Consider the following 19,966-nt stretch of genomic DNA (forward strand, 5'->3'; position numbering starts at 1 on the left):
AGCCAGGATGGTCTCGATCTCCTGACCTTGTGATCCGCCCGTCTCGGCCTCCCAAAGTGCTGGGATTACAGGCTTGAGCCACCGCGCCTGGCCCTGTCAGGCTGGTCTTGAACTCCTGACCTTGTGATCTACCTGCCTCGGCCTCCCAAAGTGCTGGGATTATAGGCGTGAGTCACTGCACCCAGCCCAAAAGATTTTTAAAACAAAATGTGTGATATAGTAATATATATACTTCTTTATTAACACATTATATAATGTATCTAATGTCTTTGATGATTTTAAAGTAATGATGAGCATAAATGATATTTTGAGATATCTGCAAACTAGCATAATAGGTTTTTTTTTCATTTCTATTGTTCACAAAGTCCCAGGTCCTATAATACTGCTACAATTTGTTTCCTGTGTTTATAATGAAAAGAAATGCTATATTTTAATAGGAGATTAGTGAAAAGAAATTTGTATTTTTTTTCTCCCTTTTCAAATTCGTGGACTCTGAATTCTCTTTATGGATGCCTTAGGGGTCCTTAGACTTGGGGTTAAGAATTTCTGCATTAAAAACTCTGTTTCCTTAACCTGTTCCTTCCCTAGGGGAGTGGCAAAAGATGGTAGAAGGCCAGCCTCAGAAGTATCCTTGTGCCTTAAGGACTGACTATTCCAAGGGAAGTGAGGTAGACTAACTCCCCCAATATATTTTTTTTTTTTTTTTTTTTTTTTTTTTTTTGAGACAGAGTCTCACTCTGTAGCCCAGGCTAGAGTGCAGTGGCATGATCTTGGCTCACTGTAACCTCCACCTCCTGGGTTCAAGCCATTCTTCTACCTCAGCCTCCCAGGTAGTTGGGATTACAGGCATCTGCCACCACACTCGGCTAATTTTTTTTTTTTTTTCAGTAGAGATGGGGTTTTGCCATGTTGGCCAGGCTGATCTCGAACTCCTGACCTGAAGTGATCTGCCTACCTCGGCCTCCCAAAGTGCTGGGATTACAGGTGTGAGCCACTGTGCTGGGCCCATATATATAATTTTTTGGTTTTTGTTTTGTTTTTGAGACAGAGTCTTGCTCCATCGCCCAGGCAGGAGTGCAGTGGTGCGATCTCGGCTCACTGCAGCCTCTACCTCCCAGGTTGAAGCAGTTCTCGTGCCTCAGCCTCCCAAGCAGCTGAGATTACAGGCGCATGCTACCACTCCTGGCTAATTTTTGTGTTTTTAGTAGAGATGGGGTTTCGCCATTTTGGCCAGGCTGGGCTTGAACTTCTCGCCTCAAGTGATCTGCCTGCCTCGGCCTCCCAAAGTGCTAGAATTACAGGTGTGAGCCACCACACCCAGCCTATTTCTTTTTTTAAAAAAGGTCTCTGGATAGTATTTTGAAAGCATTATATGTTTCTGATCCATCTTGGTCTATTATCTCAGAAATCTCATCATGGCTTAGCTGATTGCCCCTTACTCAAAGGCCGACATCATATTGTTGACCTGCTGGGGCTCGCAGTAATACTTGAAGGCTGGGATGCCAAGAGGATCCATTTCCAACTTACTCACATGGTTGTTGGCAGGATTCAGTTCCTCACAGGCTTTTTGATGGAGGGCCTCAGACTGTTGACCTCTCTCATTTCCTTTCCATATGGGCCTCTCCATAGGGTGGCTCACAACATGGCAGTTGGTTTCCTTAAGAAGCAGCAGTCAGTTGGCTGGACGCAGTGGCTCATGCCTGTAATCCCAGCACTTTGGGAGGCCAAGGCGGGTGAATCACAAGGGGTCAGGAGATCGAGACCATCCTGGCTAACACGGTGAGACCCCGTCTCTACTAAAAACACAAAAAATTAGCCAGGTGTAGTGGCGGGCACCCGTAGTCCCAGCTACTCAGGAGACTGAGGCAGGAGAATGGCAGTAACCCGGGAGGCAGAGCTTGCAGTGAGCCAAGACTGCGCCATTGCACTCCATCCTGGGCAACAGAGCGAGACTCTGTCTCAAAAAAAAAAAAAAAAAGCAGGCAATAGATAGCACCCAAAATGGAAACCAAGGGTTTTGTTAACTAATCTTGGAAATGACTTTCCATCACTTCTGTGATAGTCTAGTTGTTAGAAGCACATCACTAAAACCAGCCTGTACTCAAGGGGAAGAGATTACGTAAGAGCATGAATATCCCGAAGCAGAGATCATTGGGGGATGATTTTAGCAGCTACCTGCTGCACTACATAAGGTCAATATCATTGTGAATAATTAATTGGTAATCCAACTCCACTATTTGGTTGGTAAGTATTGACTTTAAAACTATGAAATTTACTTTAATTGGAGGTCTTATATCATTGTTTGTTTCTCTTTTTCTTTATTTTCCAGAATAACCTGGGTATCTTGTGGTCTGAAAGAGAAGAAATTGAAACTGCACAGGCTTACCTAGAGTCATCAGAAGCACTATATACTCAGTATATGAAAGAGGTATGTTACATGTCAGTTAATTTTTAAGTTTTGATTGAAACTAGTCAAGAATTGATAGTAAGAATCCCTCATTCGTAATATTGGTGTGACTCTTCACTGTGCCCAGGAACTTCTCTATAGAGCTATCTGGGAAGTCACCTAATAGCTGAAATTATTGCATATTAAAGACTTCAGGATTTTAAAAAAATAATTCTTGGATAGGACATAATGGCAACCTAGTCTAAATACCATTATAAAGGAAATATTATTCTAATGTTATCCTAAAATACTATTTGCATGTTTTTGTATTTATAATTTAAATATTTTATTTTGGTTTTCCATGAAAATAGCATTACTTGAAGGAAACAAGAACTACTTTAACAAAACATCTGAAATCTTTGAAGCAATGGTTCTCAAATGTTAGCACCCATCAAAATCTGGAGAGCTCGTGAAAGCAGAGCAGACTGGGCATCCAGGCTCTGATTTAATAGTTCTGGGGTGGGGCCTAGGAATTTGCTTTTTGTTTGTTTTTTTTTTGAGATGGAGTCTCGCTCTGTCGCCCAGGCTGGAGTGCTGTGGCCGGATCTCAGCTCACTGCAAGCTCTGCCTTCCGGGTTTACGCCATTCTCCTGCCTCAGCCTCCCGAGTAGCTGGGACCACAGGTGCCCGCCACCTCGCCCGGCTAGTTTTTTGTATCTTTTAGTAGAGACGGAGTTTCACCGTGTCAGCCAGGATGGTCTCGATCTCCTGACCTTGTGATCTGCCCGTCTCGGCCTCCCAAAGTGCTGGGATCACAGGCTTGAGCCACCGCACCCGGCCTTTTTTTTTTTTTTGACATGGAGTCTCGCTCTGTCACCCAGGCTGGAGTGCAGTGGCAGGATCTCGGCTCACTGCAAGCTCTGCCTCCCAGGTTCACGCCATTCTCCTGCCTCAGCCTCCTGAGTAGCTGGGACTACAGGCGCCCGCCACCACACCCGGCTAATTTTTTGTATTTTTAGTAGAGACGGGGTTTCACCCTGTTAGCCAGGATGGTCTCGATCTCCTGACCTTGTGATCCACCCACCTCGGCCTCCCAAAGTGCTGGGATTACAGGCGTGAGCCACTGCGCCCAGCCGGAATTTGCATTTTGAACAAGGTCCTGCCTGGGTGATGCTTGTGCTGCTGGTCTAAGTACTATACTGTACTTTGAGAACCACTGCTTCAGGGCAATGGTTTTTCAATGATTTTTTTTTTAAGCCCATGAAACCCTTCTGAAAATGCAACATATAAAAATTGATTGAGTTACTCTGGTTAAGCAGGTTAGAAGGACCCAGAGCCCAATCCACTACAGATTCTTCCTCCTCCCCACTGCAGTAGTACAAAAGAGATGCTGTAGAACTTCTAGGGCTCTGGGGAGCCAACACTGAAGACTCTCACTTTAGGGTCACGGCCTGCAAAGGTGACAAGCCACTGTGTTACCATCTGTTTCCTTAATAAACTTGTTTTAATATGAAAGGGAAATTATCAGGCACAATATTTTCTTATGGATTACTATTTGTCACAGCTATCTGCTTTAAAAATCCATTAATACGGCTGGGCATGGTGGCTCATGCCTGTAATCCCAGCATTTTGGGAGGCCGAGGCAGGTGGATGACTTGAGGTCAGGAGTTCAAGACCAGCTTGGGCAACATGGTGAAACCCCATCTCTACTAAAAATACAAAACAGCAGGTGTGGTGGCACACTCCTATAGTCCCAGCTACTCCGGAGACTGAGGCAGGAGAATCGCTTGAACCTGGGAGGCAGAGGCTGCGGTGAGCCGAGATCACACCACTGTGCTCCGGCCTGGTCGACAGTGAGACCCTGTCTCAAAAAAAAAAAAATCTATTAATAAAGTGCTTTTATAACATTAAAAAACTTGAAATAACATTAGATATCACATAAAAGAGACTAAACAAACAAAATTATGTTTGCTAAATTCAGGCATCAGAATGCTTAACTACAAAAGGATATAAGAAGCTCGGTATGCCTGTAATCCCAGCACTTTGGGAGGCTGAGTCTGGAGGATCACTTGAGCCCAAAAGTTTGAGACCAGCCTGGGCAGCACAGCAAGGCCTCGTCACTACAAAAAATTAAAAAATTTGTCAGGTGTGGTAGCACACACCTGTAGTTTTAACTAGTTGGGAGATTGAGGCAGGAGGGTCACCTGAGCCCAGGAGTTTGCGGTTGCAGTGAGCTATCATCGAACCACTGTACTCCAGCCGGGGTGACAGAGTAAGATTCTGTCTTTATTTATTTTTTTCTTTTTGATACGGAGTCTCGCTCGGTTGCCCAGGCTGGAGTGCAGTGGTGTGATCTCGGCTCACTACAACCTCCACCTCCTGAGTTCAAGTAATTTTCCTGCCTTAGCCTCCCAAGTAGTTGGGATTATAGGTGCCCGCCACCATTCCCGGCTAATTTTTTATTTTTTTGGAGACCAAGTTTCACTGTGTTGCCAGGCTGGTCTTGAACTCCTGAACTCAAGTGATCCGCCCACCTCAGTCTCCCAAAGTGCTGGGATTACAGGCATAAGCCACCATGCCCAGCCTCATACTTTGGCATTTTAACTTTCTTCCTGAAGTACTAACAAGAGCAGAGTGCCACAAGGCCAAATAGAGATGTTAGTCTCCCCTTTCTTGCTTTTAGGCTCACAGTCTTGTATGTGAAATTGTTAATTTAAAATGTAAAGGCTGAGGCCGGGCACGTGGCTCACGCCTTTAATCCCAGCACTTTGGGAGGCCGAGGTGGGTGGATTGCTTGACCTAGAAGTTAAAGATTAGCCTGGGCCACACAGTGATACTCTTGTCTCTATAAAAACTAAAAAAAAATTAGCTGGGTGTGGTGGTGTGTGCTTGTGGTCCCAGCCACTTGGGGGGCTGAGGTGGGAGGATGGCTTGAGTCCAGGAGGTCAGTCCAAGAGGTCAAAGCTGCAATGAGCTGGGATCCTGCCACTGCACTCCAGCCCAGGCAACCAAACGAGACCCTGTCTCAAAAATAAATAAAATGTAAAAGCTGAGTGCGGTGACTTATACTTATAATCCCGCACTTTGGGAGGCTGAGGTGGGAAGATTGCTTGATGCCAAGAGTTCAAGACCAACATGAGCAACAAAGCAAGAACCCGTCTTTTCAAAGAAAAAAAAAAAGTTACTAAGCATCAATAGTATTTCATAAAAATAGTATTTATATGGAAACATAATACATATAGTGAAATTCCTTATGCTTAGTTGTACCTCTATTTCAGTTAAAAGAAGATACTGATTTGACTGTTAATATTACTTATGAAGTCTGAAAGCCATAACAGTGAAGTATGTACATAAAATAATATATTGATTAATTCCCCTCATCTAGACAGGGGTATGCTTGGTAAGCAGCCCTCGGCATTGTTGAGTTCTCTGAAGAATTACTTATCTATTGGGTTTGCCTTGGGCCTTGCTTCCTGTCTTAGTTGTTTTTACTTTCTGTGAATCCTGGGAGCCCAAGTTGTGATGCTTTTAGTGTTCACATCCAGAATGTAAAATCATATTTTATGGGAAGCGTTGTTCCTTTTGAGTTTAATAAATTCAGTTGAAAGCAAGACTATGCTTCTAGATGGGACTATCCTCATAGAAGTAGAATGAGGCAGAGGTTAGGTAGTTCTGCTCTTTTGGAAGACGTAAGAGGGGGTTGTAAGTGATTTATAAATATTAACTCACTTAATCCTCATGAGATAGATACTGTTATTACCCTTATTTTATAGACGAAAAAACAGAAACACAAGAGATCAAGTGACTTGCCCAAGGCAATAAATAATGGAATCTGGTTTTAATGTCCCTGTATTGAAAGGGGGTAATACACTTTTCTTATTTCCTTGAGAAAAAAATATCAGAATAAATATTAAAATCTCTCATTTGATTTTTATTAGTGGTCAGTTTAGAATACTACTACTCTAGAAACATATACATTTTTCTTATTTGTTTTGCTTATGCAGGTTTTTAACAGAGCCCTTTTACCAGACAAAATTGCAATTTGACATACTTAAAGAGGGGTCAGGCACGGTGGCTCACACCTGTAATTCCAGCACTTTGGGAGGCCGAGGCAGGCAGATCAAGAGATCAAGACCATCCTGGCCAACATGGAGAAACCCTGTCTCTACTAAAAATACAAAAATTAGCTGGGGGTGGTGGCACATGTCTGAAATCCCAGCTACTCAGGAGGTTAAGGCAGGAGAATCGCTTGAACCTGGAAGGCAGAGGTTGTAGTGAGCCGGGATGGCACCACTGTCCTCCAGCCTGGTGAAAGAGCGAGACTCCATCTCCAAAAAAAAGAAAAAAAAAACTTAAAGAGGCTGGGCACAGTGGCTTATGCCTGTAGTTTCAGTACGTTGGGAGGCTGAGGCAGGAGGATCACGGGAGGCTAGGAGTTCAAGACCAGCCTGGGCAACAGAGCAAGACCCCCATCTCTAAATAAATAAATAAGAATTTAAAAAAAGAAAAAACAAAATACCTAAAGAATTATATATATCTAAAAGCAAATTGGTGAATTTTTTGCATGTTTGCAGTTTAACTGCAACAACAGTAAAATTTTGTCAAATGTGAACTTACAGGATATCTTTTATTTGTTTGACTCAGATTTTATGGTTAAGAAAATTACTTGGCTCACGCCTATAATCCTAGCACTTTGGGAGGCCAAGGCAGGTGGATTGCTTGAGCCCAGGAGTTCAAGACCAGTCTGGGCAACATAGCGAAACCCTGTGTCTACAAAAAAATACAAAAATTAGCCAGGCCTGGTGGTGCACACCTGTAGTTCCAGCTACTCAGGAGGCTGAGGTAGGAGGATTGCTTGAGGTGGGAGGATCGGGAGACGGAGGTTACAGTGAGCCAAGATTGTGCCACTCCACTCCAGCCTGGTGACAGAAACCCTGTCTGAATAAATAAATACAAATTTAAAAAACGGAAAATTACTTCTTGAGTAACAGGAAAATGAACTAGGAAAAAATGAAATGTATTTGGCTTGTAAAAGTTGATTTCTCCAGGTCCTCCAGAAGAGGGCACTTGGTGTTTACAGTTTAAAACTTTAAAGAGCTTTTGTTTTTCTTAATTGTAGGTTGGGTGTCCTCCTCTTGATCCTACTGAGCGTTTTCTTCCTGAAGAAGAGAAACTTACTGAACAAGAGAGATCAAAAAGGTGAGTAGGTGTAGAAATCAGCCCTTGCAAATATTTCCACATAGCATAGATAAGTGATTATTCAAAAAGGCACTTACAAAGGTTACAGAATGGGGATTCTGACATGAGTAAAACCTCCATGTACCGCTTACATGTTATGTGACCTTGTTCAAACCTGAGACTCAGTTTCCTTATCTGTCAAATAGATACAATAAGCAAATCCAACTCAAAGGGTTGGTGGGAGGATCAAAATAAATATGTATGAAATTTACTTATAAAACGTAAACCATGGGCTGGACACAGTGGCTCACGCCTGTAATCCCAGCACTTTGGGAGGCTGAGGCAGGTGGATCACAAGGTCAGGAGTTCGAGACTGGCCTGACTATTATGGTGAAACCCCGTCTCAACCAAAAATACAAAAATTAGCCAGGCACGGTGGCAGGCGTTTGTAGTTTCAGCTACTCGAGAGGCTGAGGCAGGAGAATTGCTTGAACCCAGGAGGCGGAGGTTGCAGTGAGCCGAGAGTGCGCCACTGTACTCCAGCCTGGGCAACAGAGTGAGACTCTGTCTCAGAAAAAAAAAAGTAAACCATTACACAAATATTGGCTTATTTTTTCTTTACAGATTTGAAAAGGTTTATACTCATAACCTATATTACCTAGCTCAAGTCTACCAGCATCTGGAAATGTTTGAGAAGGCTGCTCACTATTGCCATAGTACACTAAAACGCCAGCTTGAACATAATGCCTACCATCCTATAGAGTGGGCTATCAATGCTGCTACCTTGTCACAGTTTTACATCAATAAGGTAAGCATCTTGAAGTAGTTTTCTAACAGAGTACCAATAGTGAGTATAAAAATAGAACCAGTAGTACCTTGAAAATACCATCTTTTAAAAACAGGTAGCTTGTATTTTATGATTTGCAACTGGACCCGAAAATGCAGCTCAGTTTGCCCGTGTACTAAAATTTTGTAGCTTTTGTTGTATGAATTATTTTAAGTTTTAAAATACTGAGTTTTATCATTGTTTTCATGTTACCTAAGACCAGTTCTTTTTTTTTTAACATAGGCACACTATCTCAACTCATTTTAGTGAGGTATTACCTTAAATTGCAGATTTTATCTTGTAGATATATCTTTATGTAATGGTAATCTCATAACTCTGAGAATTTGACTGAGGAAGTTGACTGTTAAATGTGGGCTTTGATAAAAGCATGTGATGCATTTCAGTTATTTTTCAGAATTAACTCTGTAATAATTTTTTAATGTTGGAAATATGTCTGCTGAGTTCCAAAGTTCTAGGTCTTTATGACATACTTCTTTTGGATTGTTAAACAGGGACAATGTTTTTGAGTTTCTTAATTGTTTATCAGAATTTCTCATAAAAATTTAAAAAAGCATTGCTCACATCATGTTGATGTACCCTTAATTGACCCATTTATTCCTTTAATCCCTAAGAGTTTTTAATGCTAAAATAATTTTACACCACCTTTTCTAACCAGATTTTCCTATTAATCCTTAATAAGACATCTTGGCAATATAAATTACTTTTATTTATATTCCTAATTCGCAAGCCTCTATGAAATTTTGGTAATTCTCTGCTTATCAGAGTTCCTTCTTTCGTCTCTCTGGTAACCTGCTGCCTTATTCTTGGGCCTTTATCCTTTTTGAGCATTTCTTTAGCGTTGGTTCTGTAAATGCGCCCAATGATTAAAGTATTGTCCCACAGAATTTCATTCAGAAAAGCTATTAGCAGGAGAGAAAGGGCTGTGGTGACTGCAGCATCGCTTCTAGGACTTTGGTCTAAGATCAAGTGTGTAAGTAACACTACTGCATATATCAGAGCATTCAGTTAACTAATTCTCATGAATCCATTTCATTGTCCTCATCCAAAGTATTATCCAGTGCCTCTGCTTGTGACATCTTTTTTACAGCTGTTGGAGGCCCCTTGTTCATTTTGTTTAGCAACTTTAAAATTATGTATTCACTATGACTTTAATTAATACTTAAAACTCCATGGATATTGGAAGTACTAAGATATCTAGATATTAAAGTATGATTTAAAATTTAAAGTTGTTAAGCATTACTTATGTGGAGCATGCAGTAATTTTCATGAGACCTCCCACACCCTGCACTTTTATTTTTTGCCAAAATCTTTTTTAAGTTTTTGTTAAAACCAACTAAGTCGTATTGCAAAAAGAGGGATTTGAACCATGTTTTTAAAAATGCAATTGTCATTTATATCATTGTCATCTTCATCTGATTCCAGTGATGAGGTTTTGCTACGTGGTGAATCCCTACCTGGCAGCTGCTAAAGTCCCACATTTACCAGCCACCTAGAGGGCATAAGATACTCACTGTTCTAGCAGCGATTGCTCACAGGGAGCCAATCTGGACAAAGCTGAAATGATGATAATGGTTAAGGGATTGGATTATAGAGAGATAATTAAAGTTTCATTATATAAACTCTTAACTTTCTTTTGGCTTTTAAGATTTAACACATTTTTATCTATAGATGTTGCTGGGCCAATACTTGACGTGCCCAGCTATTCTCAAGATGGCTTCTGAATTTGCCATAATGGAAAGATACATTTAATGCTGCGATTTTAAAGTTATAGCCAACCATTTAAAGCCTTTCAGGTATTACTATAATTAAGTAGACATTCTATTTAATGAGGGTGGCTTCCAACTAAAAGTTGGACTTTAACTTTGAACTTCTGCTGGGTGGTCCTTTTACATGACAAATACAGAATGTTTCTGTTAATAAGGAGGTCTTCTCTAATTGTTTGAGAAGTTTGCCACGCCCAGAAATGAATTATGAAGTCTTCAAGAGTGTTGGTAAAGCAGTTCCATAAAGTTCATCTGTAGAAATCTGTTGACTTTAAAACTTGGTGGGAAGCCTTATTGTATGTAAATTTTAAAGATTTTAGAACACAGGAGTCTCTCCTTATCCAAATTTATCCTAATTGCCTTTGTATAGTAGGATGTAAAAGGGCTCTATAAACCTAATAAAAATTAAATCTTCAGACTGGGCAAGGTGGCTTACATCTATAACCCCAGCACTCTGGGAGGCCAAGGTGGGAGCATTGCTTGAGGCCAGGAGTTGGAGACTTGTCTAGGCAACATAGAGGAACCCCAGAATTAGGCTTGGTGGCATGTGCCTATAGTCCAGCTACTCAGGAATCTAAAGGTGGGAGGATCCCTTACGCCCAGGAGGTTGAGGCTGCAGCGAACTATGATTGTGCCACTCCACTCCAGCCTTGGGCTAGAGTGAGACCCCTATCTGGTAAGGAAAAAAAAATTCAGTCCTGACACAATGTAAATAGTCTAAGAATTTATTGTGTGTGGGAGTTTGGCTCTTTAGACTGAACCTAAAGGACTTTTTGAGACAGTTTAAGTCTAGGATGACAGCCATTCCTGTATATCTATTGATTAAATAAGGAGAGCTAACTTTCAATTGGCAGTTGTCTTTCAGCCCGAGTGGATTATTGTTAAGAGTTTGGGGGCATTAATATTTTAACCTTTGAGGTTACATTTTAACCAGATAATACAATAATATGTCTTTTATACCTTCTGAATGATCTGCAACTCTATAGGGCCTCCTTTGTAGTATTTTTATCTGATTTTATACCTTTTCCCATATTAAAAGAAATTATGCAAGCATCAGTTGCAAATAAAGCTGTATGATAGCATTCACTGTTGTTTATTTCCCCAATAGCTATGCTTTATGGAGGCCAGGCACTGTTTATCAGCTGCTAATGTCATTTTTGGTCAAACTGGAAAGATCTCAGCCACAGAAGACAGTAAGTTTACCTTTGCATGTTTTACATAGCTTTTAAAAAAGTATTTTATTTTGAAATTATTTTAAACTTTTGAAAAGTTGCAAGATCAGAAGAGCTATCATATGCCCTTCTCCTAAATGCACCGATTTTTAGTATTTTCCTCGCTTGGAATCAAATTTTATTTTTCTCTCTGAACCACTGGAGAGAAGGTTACATACAAGGCTCCTTTACTCTTTCATACTTCAATATGTATTTCCCAAGAAGAATATCTTTTTACATAATCATAGATCATTTATCAAATTCAAGAAATGTAACATTGGCTAGGCACGATGGCCCACGCCTGTAATGCTAGATTTTGGGAGGCCAAGATGGGAGGGGCCAGGAGTTCAAGACCAACCTGATCAACATAGTGAGACCCTATCTCTGTGTTTTTAAAGAAATTTAAAAAACAAAAGTAACATTGATACAATTCTTTTGTCTACACTGCATATTTCTGTTTCATCAGTTGTTGCCATAATATTCCTTCTAACATTTGTTTGCCAGTACTGGATTATACAGTTCAAGATTGCATATTGCATTCAGTTGTCACATCTCTAGGCATTTTTCATCCAGAATTGTTCCTCAGCCTTTCTTTCCCTTTCATCGCTTAACATTTTTGAAGAATATAGGCCAGTTATTTCATAGAATTACTGCCAACTGGGGTTTGTGTGATGTTTCCTTATGCCACGATTCAGATGATATATTTTTGGTTGGAATACTACATGCATAAGCGATGTAGCCAAATATCCATCTTTTTAAGTATAGTGTTTCATTTAGTCTTAGAAAATCACAGTTAACATGTATCTTTGAGCCATTTAACAGGTTATGTAGTAAGTTTTCATTTTCTTTAAAATAGTTTATTTTAAAATAGTTTGATTTTATAACTCACAGTTGAACAGTTTCCAACCTTCTTACGATGTTTTAGATTTTGAAACATCATGTCTTCCTTACAAATGGACATTCTAATTGTGTATCTGAAAAGTGCAGAGACTCTTAAGAGTTAAAGGAATGTACATTATCAAAGTAAATAGTTGCTTTCTCCCCTAATATATTAGCTACATTGAATTAATTATAGATTAGTTGAAGTCTAAGAGGCACTTGTCTCAAAAAATGAATAAAACTAAATTGCTGAGATATTATTACTATATTTTATTTAAAATAATATTGTGAGATTTTTTTTACTCTTCAAAATAGCTGAAAAAATGAGAGTGTCCAGTGTTTTCAAAATGTTCTTATTGAGCATTCTCATATATTGTTGGTTGGCGTATTTGTTGAAAATAATTTGGCTATATGTTGTGAATTATTTAAAATTGTGTAAACTCTTTTACTCAGTAAATTCCACTTCTAGGAACCTGCCCTAAGGAAGTAATCCAAAATCCAAGCAGATTTTTGCACAAATATATTCATGTTTCGAGTGTAAAAAAATGTGTCTGTGTGTGTAAACTTTCTAAACCTTTGTGTTGAGGGCTGACTTTCAATAGATTGCAGCAAGAAAGCTGCCCTGCTGTGTATGACACTCTGACCCAGAAGCAGGTCATCTGAATAGTTTAGCACCAGGTTCTCCACAACCATGTGTTGTGTGACATAGAGGTTTTTGTGATAGTACAGATATGGAAACAACAAATTCCGGGTTAGAATTAGAAGAATGGCTAAATAATGTAATATCTATTTAATTGTATATAATGGTGTACTTAAAAATGAAGCTAAGAGTCGATAATGATATGAGTAAAGTGTTTGTGGTATGAAAAGAAATATGCAAAATAATAGTGAGTGCTTCTGGATAGTAGGATTTGGGGTGGATCTTTCTTCCCTTTTCCCCGAGCCCCTGCTTCAGTAAAGATCTGTTACTTTTGTAGTCAGGAAAAAGTGATATAAAAAAATTACAGTACCCAATGAAAATTACAGTTGTGATCATTAATTTAAACAAATCACATGTATATTTTAGCTCCTGAAGCTGAAGGAGAGGTGCCAGAGCTTTATCATCAAAGAAAGGGGGAAATAGCAAGGTGCTGGATCAAATACTGTTTGACTCTCATGCAGAATGCCCAACTCTCCATGCAGGTAATGCAGTCAGAAGTTGCCTTTTTCTTTCTTAAATGAGAACATTGTAAGTAAAAACTCATAGTGGGGATTGTGCTCATTGGGATCACATTGTGTTTAATATGAAAGGCGTGTAGAATGTTTTCATAAATATTTCTTTCTTGGTTTTAAATCGTACTCATCAAATTGATTGAATCCAGGAGGCAGAGGCTGCAGTGAGCCAAGACTGGACCACTGCATTCCAGCCTGGGCAACAGAGCAAGACTCCATCTCAAATAAATAAATAAATAAATAAAATCTTACTTATCATTCAAGGCCTATCTTAAATACTATGTCTTCCTTGAAGACTTCTCTTTGGTTAGACTATAAGCTTCTTGAGAGCTGGGAACTATGTCATATTCTTTTTTTTTTTTTTTTTTTTTTTTTTTTAAAGACAGGCTCTCGCTGTGTTGCCCAGGCTGGCGTGTGGTAATATAGTCATGGGTCACTGCAACCTTGATCTCCCCAGCTCACACAATCATCCCACCTCATCCTGGGAGTACAGGCATGTGCCACCATGTCCAGTTAATTTTTAAATTATTTTGTAGATACTGGCTCTCACTATGTTGCCAAGGCTGGTCTTGAACTCTTGGGTTCAAGTGATCCTCCTGCCTTTGCCTCCCAAAGTGCTGGGATTACAGGTGTGAGCCACTGTGCCTGGCCTAACTAATCTTTTTTTTTTTTTTGAGACGGAGTTTTGCTGTGTTGCCCAGGCTGGAGTGCTGGAGTGCAGTGGTGTGATCGCAGCTGCAACCTCTGCGTCCCGGGTTCAAAGGATTCTCCTGCCTCAGCCTCCCAGGTAGCTGGGATTACAGGTGCCTGCCACCCTGCCTGGCTAATTTTTGACTTTTTAGTAGAGACGGAGTTTCACCATCTTGGCCAAGCTGGTCTTGAACTCCTGACCTCAAGTGATCCACCCATCTTGGCCTCCCAGAGTGCTAGGATTACAGGTGTGAGCCACCACACCTGGCCAAGGCCTTACTAATCTTTATATACTTCTCAGTGTTATCTTACACACAGCATGGACTTGATAAAATCTAAAAGGGTAGACTTTTAAGAAATAGCTCATGTAATAGTTCAAAAATAGAAGCAGAAGTGATGGCAGTGAAGAGCATGGGCTCTGGAAACACACTAGGTAGGTATGAACTCCAGCTCTGCCGCTTCGTAGCTATGTCTTTGTGGCAATTTACTTAATATATTTTTGCCTCTATTTCCTCACAAATAAGTTGGAGATAATAATACTTAATAATGTTGTTATGAGAGTTCAATCAGTATATATTAAGGCCAGTATATAAAAGTGCCTGAGACATACTAAGTCCTTAATAAATGTTAACTACCATCATCATTATTAATTTATACCCAATCCTAGTTTCTAACCACTAGGGAGAATAATAAAATTAATCATTTAGATGCAATATACTAATTGTAGATACATAGGAAGCTTTCCTGGGGGAGTCATTGTGCTTTTGTTTTTTATATGTGTATATTAAAGTATGATATTTTTTTTTTTTTACATGGGACTCTGCTTGATAAAAGTATAATAATCTTTAGTGGTTGTATTAGTCCTTTCTCACACTGCTAAAAAGAGTTACTTGAGGCTAGGTGCAGCGCCTCATGCCTATAATCCCAGCACTTTGGGAGGCCAAGGTGGGTGGATCACTTGAGCCCATGAGTTTGAGACCAGCCTGGACAACATGTTGAAACCCTGTCTCTACCAAAAATACAAAAAATTAGCCAAGCATGGTGGTGTGCACCTGTAGTCCCAGCTACTGGGGAGGATGAGGTAGGAGAATCACTTGAGCCCGGGAGGCAGAGGTTACAGTGAGCCAACATTGCACCACTGCGCTACAGCCTGGGTAACAGAGTGAGACCCTGTCTCAGAAAAAACAGAAAAAGAACCACCTGAGACTGGGTAATTTATGAAGAAAAGAGGTTAATTGACTTACAGTTCCTCAGGCTTAATAGGAAGCATGACTGGGAGGCCTCAGGAAACTTAGAGTCATGGCAGAAGGTGAAAGGGAAGCAAGCATGTCTTACCGTGGCAGAGCAGGAGAGAGAGAGCAAAGGGGGATATGCTACGCACTTCAAAACCATCAGATCTTGTGAGAGAGCTCACTCACTACCACAAGAACAGCAAGCAGGAAATCTGCCCCCAATGATCCAGTCACTTCCCACCAGGTCCCTCCTCCAGTTTGACGTGAGATTTGGCTGGGGACACAAATCCAAACTGTATCAGTGGTAAATAATGTAGAACCTTGTGAAACTACTAAACGAAAGAAAACTAAACAAACCAACACATCAGAAGCATAGGTCTTGAAGAGATAAAGATCATTTTAGAGGTTAGAGGGTAAAGAGGAGGCATATTAAGGAAAGACAGGAAGTAGGGAGAAGAACTATGGGCTTTATGTCTAGAGAATTTGGAGCCAGGAAGAGCTGTCAAGTTGCTTCTGGTCAGGTAAGGAAAGCTGGAAAAGGAGCGTTGCAGGGACTCTTGGAGCAAAACAGTAGGCTAATTTAAGAAAGCATCCTAGAGAGAACATGTAAATAAACAAGCAGCCCAGGAAGGAAGGAAGTATACAAGATTTAGAGACTTATGATCTATATTTGAAGTAATTGTGTCAAGCATAATGCACTATGATTTGACCCTTACCTTTCATTCAGTTGATGTTTCTAGTCTGGGAACTTAGAACTTCATCACTTGGTTAGTTTAAACTCACATATTTGCCATGCTACTAAATTACTCAGATTTTCCTTAAACCCAATTTTGTTTTTTGAGATGGGGTTTCTGTCACCCAGGCTGGCGTGCAGTGGCATGATCTCCACTCACTACATCCTCCACCTCCCCAGCTCAAGCAGTCCTCCCACGTCAGCCTGCCACGTAACTGGGCCCACAGGTGTATGCCACTGTGCCCGGCTAATTCTTTGTATTTTTGTTAGGACGATGTTTTACCGTGTTGCCCAGGCTGGTCTTGAACTCTTGAGCTCAAGCAATTCACCCGTGTCAGCCTCTCAAAGTGCTAGGATTACAGGTGTAAGCCACTGCGCTCAGCCCTGACTTTCTTTTTTAACCTTAACTTCATCCTCTATTAGTGTATTTATCTGAAAGACCTTTAGTTCAAGCTTTCTTTTTTTTTTTTTAAGACGGAGTCTCGCTCTGTCACCCAGGCTGGAGTGCATCGCAGTGGCGCGATCTCGGCTCACTGCAAGCTCCGCCTCCTAGGTTCACACCATTCTCCTGCCTCAACCTCCCGATTAGCTGGGACTACAGGCGCCTGCCACCACACCCGGCTAATCTTTTTTGTATTGTTAGTAGAGATGGGGTTTCACCATGTTAGCCAGAATGGTCTCGATCTCCTGACCTTGTGATCCACCCACCTCGGCCTCCCAAAGTGCTGGGATTACAGGCGTGACCCACTGCGCCCGGCCCAGCTCAAGCTTTAAGACATACGTATATTTATTTAATTAAGTATTTATGCCAAACCTGTGCTAGTCATTGGCCAAGGATACTATGATGGACAAAAATGAACCTAGCCTTTGACTTCATGTAAAAGTACAATTTTGCTAAGTTCCACAAAGGAGAGACACGTGGTATGAGAAGGCACAATAGGAGGAAATAACAAGCAAGCTCTGGGGATGAGTAAGTAGGAGTTACCTAGCCTGAAGAAAAGAAGGCACACCATGCCAAGGAGCTGAAGCAGCATGTTTAGAAGTTCTGTGGCGTAAGGGAGGATAACATCAGAAGGGATGGAGCAAAGGCTGTGAGGTTGGAGCTGAGGGAGAGGGAGTGTGATATAAGGTAAAGTTAGAGTTAGAAAGGGGCTAGAGCAATCAAGGCTTTGAAGCATTGTTGTCTTCATCTTCTGAGCATTTGGAAACCTTGAAGGGTTTGTGGAGAGATCACTAGTGAGACAGTGTCAAGTGAAAAGAAGAAAAGGCCTTGGGATCTGTTATTTAATTTTATTGGCCATGAAGAGCTTACTCTTATTTCTTAACCACCTTAGTTATTCTTAGTTATTCCCCACCCCCAAGAGGTAGAGGAGAAAACTTTAACTAGGAAGGTAGATTTAACTTTGTTCATTTTGATATCTTTAAGAGACCTAGAGCATTTCTCTCTGATATATTTCACTAAATAACTAATAGCATAAACATGGTAGCATTAATCTTAATGGCATCCTTGTGAAATATTTTTGTGATGTAGATTACAGTCTGTTTGTTTGTTTGTTTCTTGAGACGGAGTCTTGCACTGTCACCCAGGCTGGAGTGCAGTGGCACGATCTCCACTCACTGCAACCTCTGCCTCCTGGGTTCAAGCGATTCTCCTGCCTCAGTCTCCCGAGTGACTGGGATTACAGGCCCCTGCCACCATGCCTGGTTAATTTTTGTATTTTTAGTAGAGACAGGGTTTCACTGTGTTGGCCAGGCTGGTCTTGAACTCCTGACCTCGTGATCCACCCGCCTTGGCCTTCCAAAGTGCTGGGAGTAATGTATCACATGTATATAATGTTTCACAATTCTCAAAGTACTTTTACAGGTAGCATTTATATTATTGGAAGGAGTAACTGTAAATGAATTTCAGTTCCTCAGAATAAATGATATGTAAGCAGCTTGTCTATTTAAATCCTTTTTTTTTTTCACATTTCTTGAGTTTTTAATATAACTGGAAGAAAGAAAGAAGTTTTCAAAGGTGTTTAAGACTATGATACCCTTCTAAACCAGGCTGGAAAGTAAGAGACTTTTCTAAAAAACTCTGAAGTTTGCTTTAATATTATTTAACAGCAGGAGGTGAGTGTCCTACTTAACCATAATTTATTTATTTTCCTTTCAGGACAACATAGGAGAGCTTGATCTTGATAAACAGTCTGAACTTAAAGCTTTAAGGAAAAAAGAACTAGATGAGGAGGAAAGCATTCGGAAAAAAGCTGTGCAGTTTGGAACCGGTGAGCTGTGTGACGCCATCTCTGCAGTAGAAGAGAAAGTGAGCTACTTGAGACCTTTAGATTTGAAGAAGCCAGAGAACTTTTCTTATTGGGTCAGCACTATGTCTTTGAGGCAAAAGAGTTCTTTCAGACTGATGGTTATGTCACTGACCATATTGAAGTTGTCCAAGACCACAGTGCTCTGTTTAAGGTGCTTGCATTCTTTGAAACTGACATGGAGAGATGGTGCAAGATGCATAAACGCAGAATAGCCATGCTAGAGCCCCTAACTGTAGACCTGAATCCACAGTATTACCTGTTGGTCAACAGACAGATCCAGTTTGAAATTGCACATGCTTACTATGATATGATGGATTTGAAGGTTGCCATTGCTGACAGGCTAAGGGATCCCGATTCACACATTGTAAAAAAAATAAATAATCTTAATAAGTCAGCGTTGAAGTACTACCAGCTCTTCTTAGACTCCCTGAGAGACCCAAATAAAGTATTCCCTGAGCATATAGGGGAAGATGTTCTTCGCCCTGCCATGTTAGCTAAGTTTCGAGTTGCCCGTCTCTATGGTAAAATCATTACTGCAGATCCCAAGAAAGAGTTGAAGAATTGGGCAACATCATTGGAACATTACAAATTTATTGTTGATTACTGTGAAAACATCCTGAGGCTGCCCAAGAAATAGAAGTTGAGCTAGAACTTAGTAAAGAGATGGTTAGTCTTCTCCCAACAAAATGGAGAGATTCAGAACCAAGGTGGCCCTGACTTAATCCTTGTTTTAAAGAAAGGAAGTGTGCAATATTGAAGTGATCTTTTCCCTAGTCAAACAGGCCCAATTCCATTGTGATATTTACCTTTATGGCCAGGTGAGTGCAGTTTGAGCTTGAGATACAGTCAACTGAGTGTTTGCTAGGATCCTAAGGAACATAAAGTTAATTAAAAACTTACACCTAATTATGTAAATTGCCTTGTTAAAGACATGTGATTTGTATTTTAGATGCTTGTTTGCTATTTAAATATAGACATTTCTACCCTCAGTTTCTAAATGTAGATTATTTGTTGGCTAGTACTTGATAGATTCCTTATAAGAAAAAATGCTGGGGAATGTACCTGGTAGACAAGCCTGTTACTATATTAAGATTGAAAGTAACTTCTCTAGTTACTCCTTCTAAAATATTTGACTTCCTAAATTCCTCCCACCCAAAATCTTTCCCTTTTGAAAATACTAAAAACTAAGTTATGTTATTATAAAGTGTAAAATGGTTTGTCTTAATTATAGGAGAAAAAGGCCTTGTTGGAAATAAAATAAACTGACTTATTTCACTAATAAAAACTACCATTTCCTCTTTTGTTTTCTTGTGAGCATTGGTTTTGTTTTTTGATACCTCAAAGATACTAGCTTATTTGAAGCTAGAGAAGAGTATTTCTTCAATAACATTGCATAGTTAGAAAACATTAAAATATCATTCATGGCTGAGTGTGGTGGCTCATGCCTGTAATCCCAGCACTTTGGGAGGCCGAGGTGGGAGGATCACTTGAGGCCAGGAGTTCGAGACCAGCCTGGGCAACAAAGT

At 40.4% G+C, this 19,966-nt stretch overlaps 1 protein-coding gene across 1 annotated transcript in view; it reads left to right on the forward strand.

Annotated features, from left to right (window-relative positions):
* The window catches only part of LOC108531504 (KIF1-binding protein-like), a 30,976-nt gene extending 11,256 nt beyond the window's left edge, over positions 1-19,720 (forward strand). Inside the window, 9 exon segments of the mRNA XM_017875004.1 lie at positions 2,330-2,428; positions 7,506-7,585; positions 8,189-8,372; positions 11,283-11,367; positions 13,331-13,446; positions 18,290-18,458; positions 18,461-19,045; positions 19,048-19,119; positions 19,122-19,720. Of these exon segments, the coding sequence (XP_017730493.1) occupies positions 2,330-2,428; positions 7,506-7,585; positions 8,189-8,372; positions 11,283-11,367; positions 13,331-13,446; positions 18,290-18,458; positions 18,461-19,045; positions 19,048-19,119; positions 19,122-19,162 (1,431 nt within the window). The 3' untranslated portion in view covers positions 19,163-19,720.
* The last annotated feature ends 246 nt before the right edge of the window (positions 19,721-19,966 follow it).

This window comes from Rhinopithecus bieti, unplaced genomic scaffold, assembly GCF_001698545.2.
Source record: "Rhinopithecus bieti isolate Rb0 unplaced genomic scaffold, ASM169854v2 scaffold_9670, whole genome shotgun sequence".
Lineage (NCBI taxonomy): Eukaryota > Metazoa > Chordata > Mammalia > Primates > Cercopithecidae > Rhinopithecus > Rhinopithecus bieti.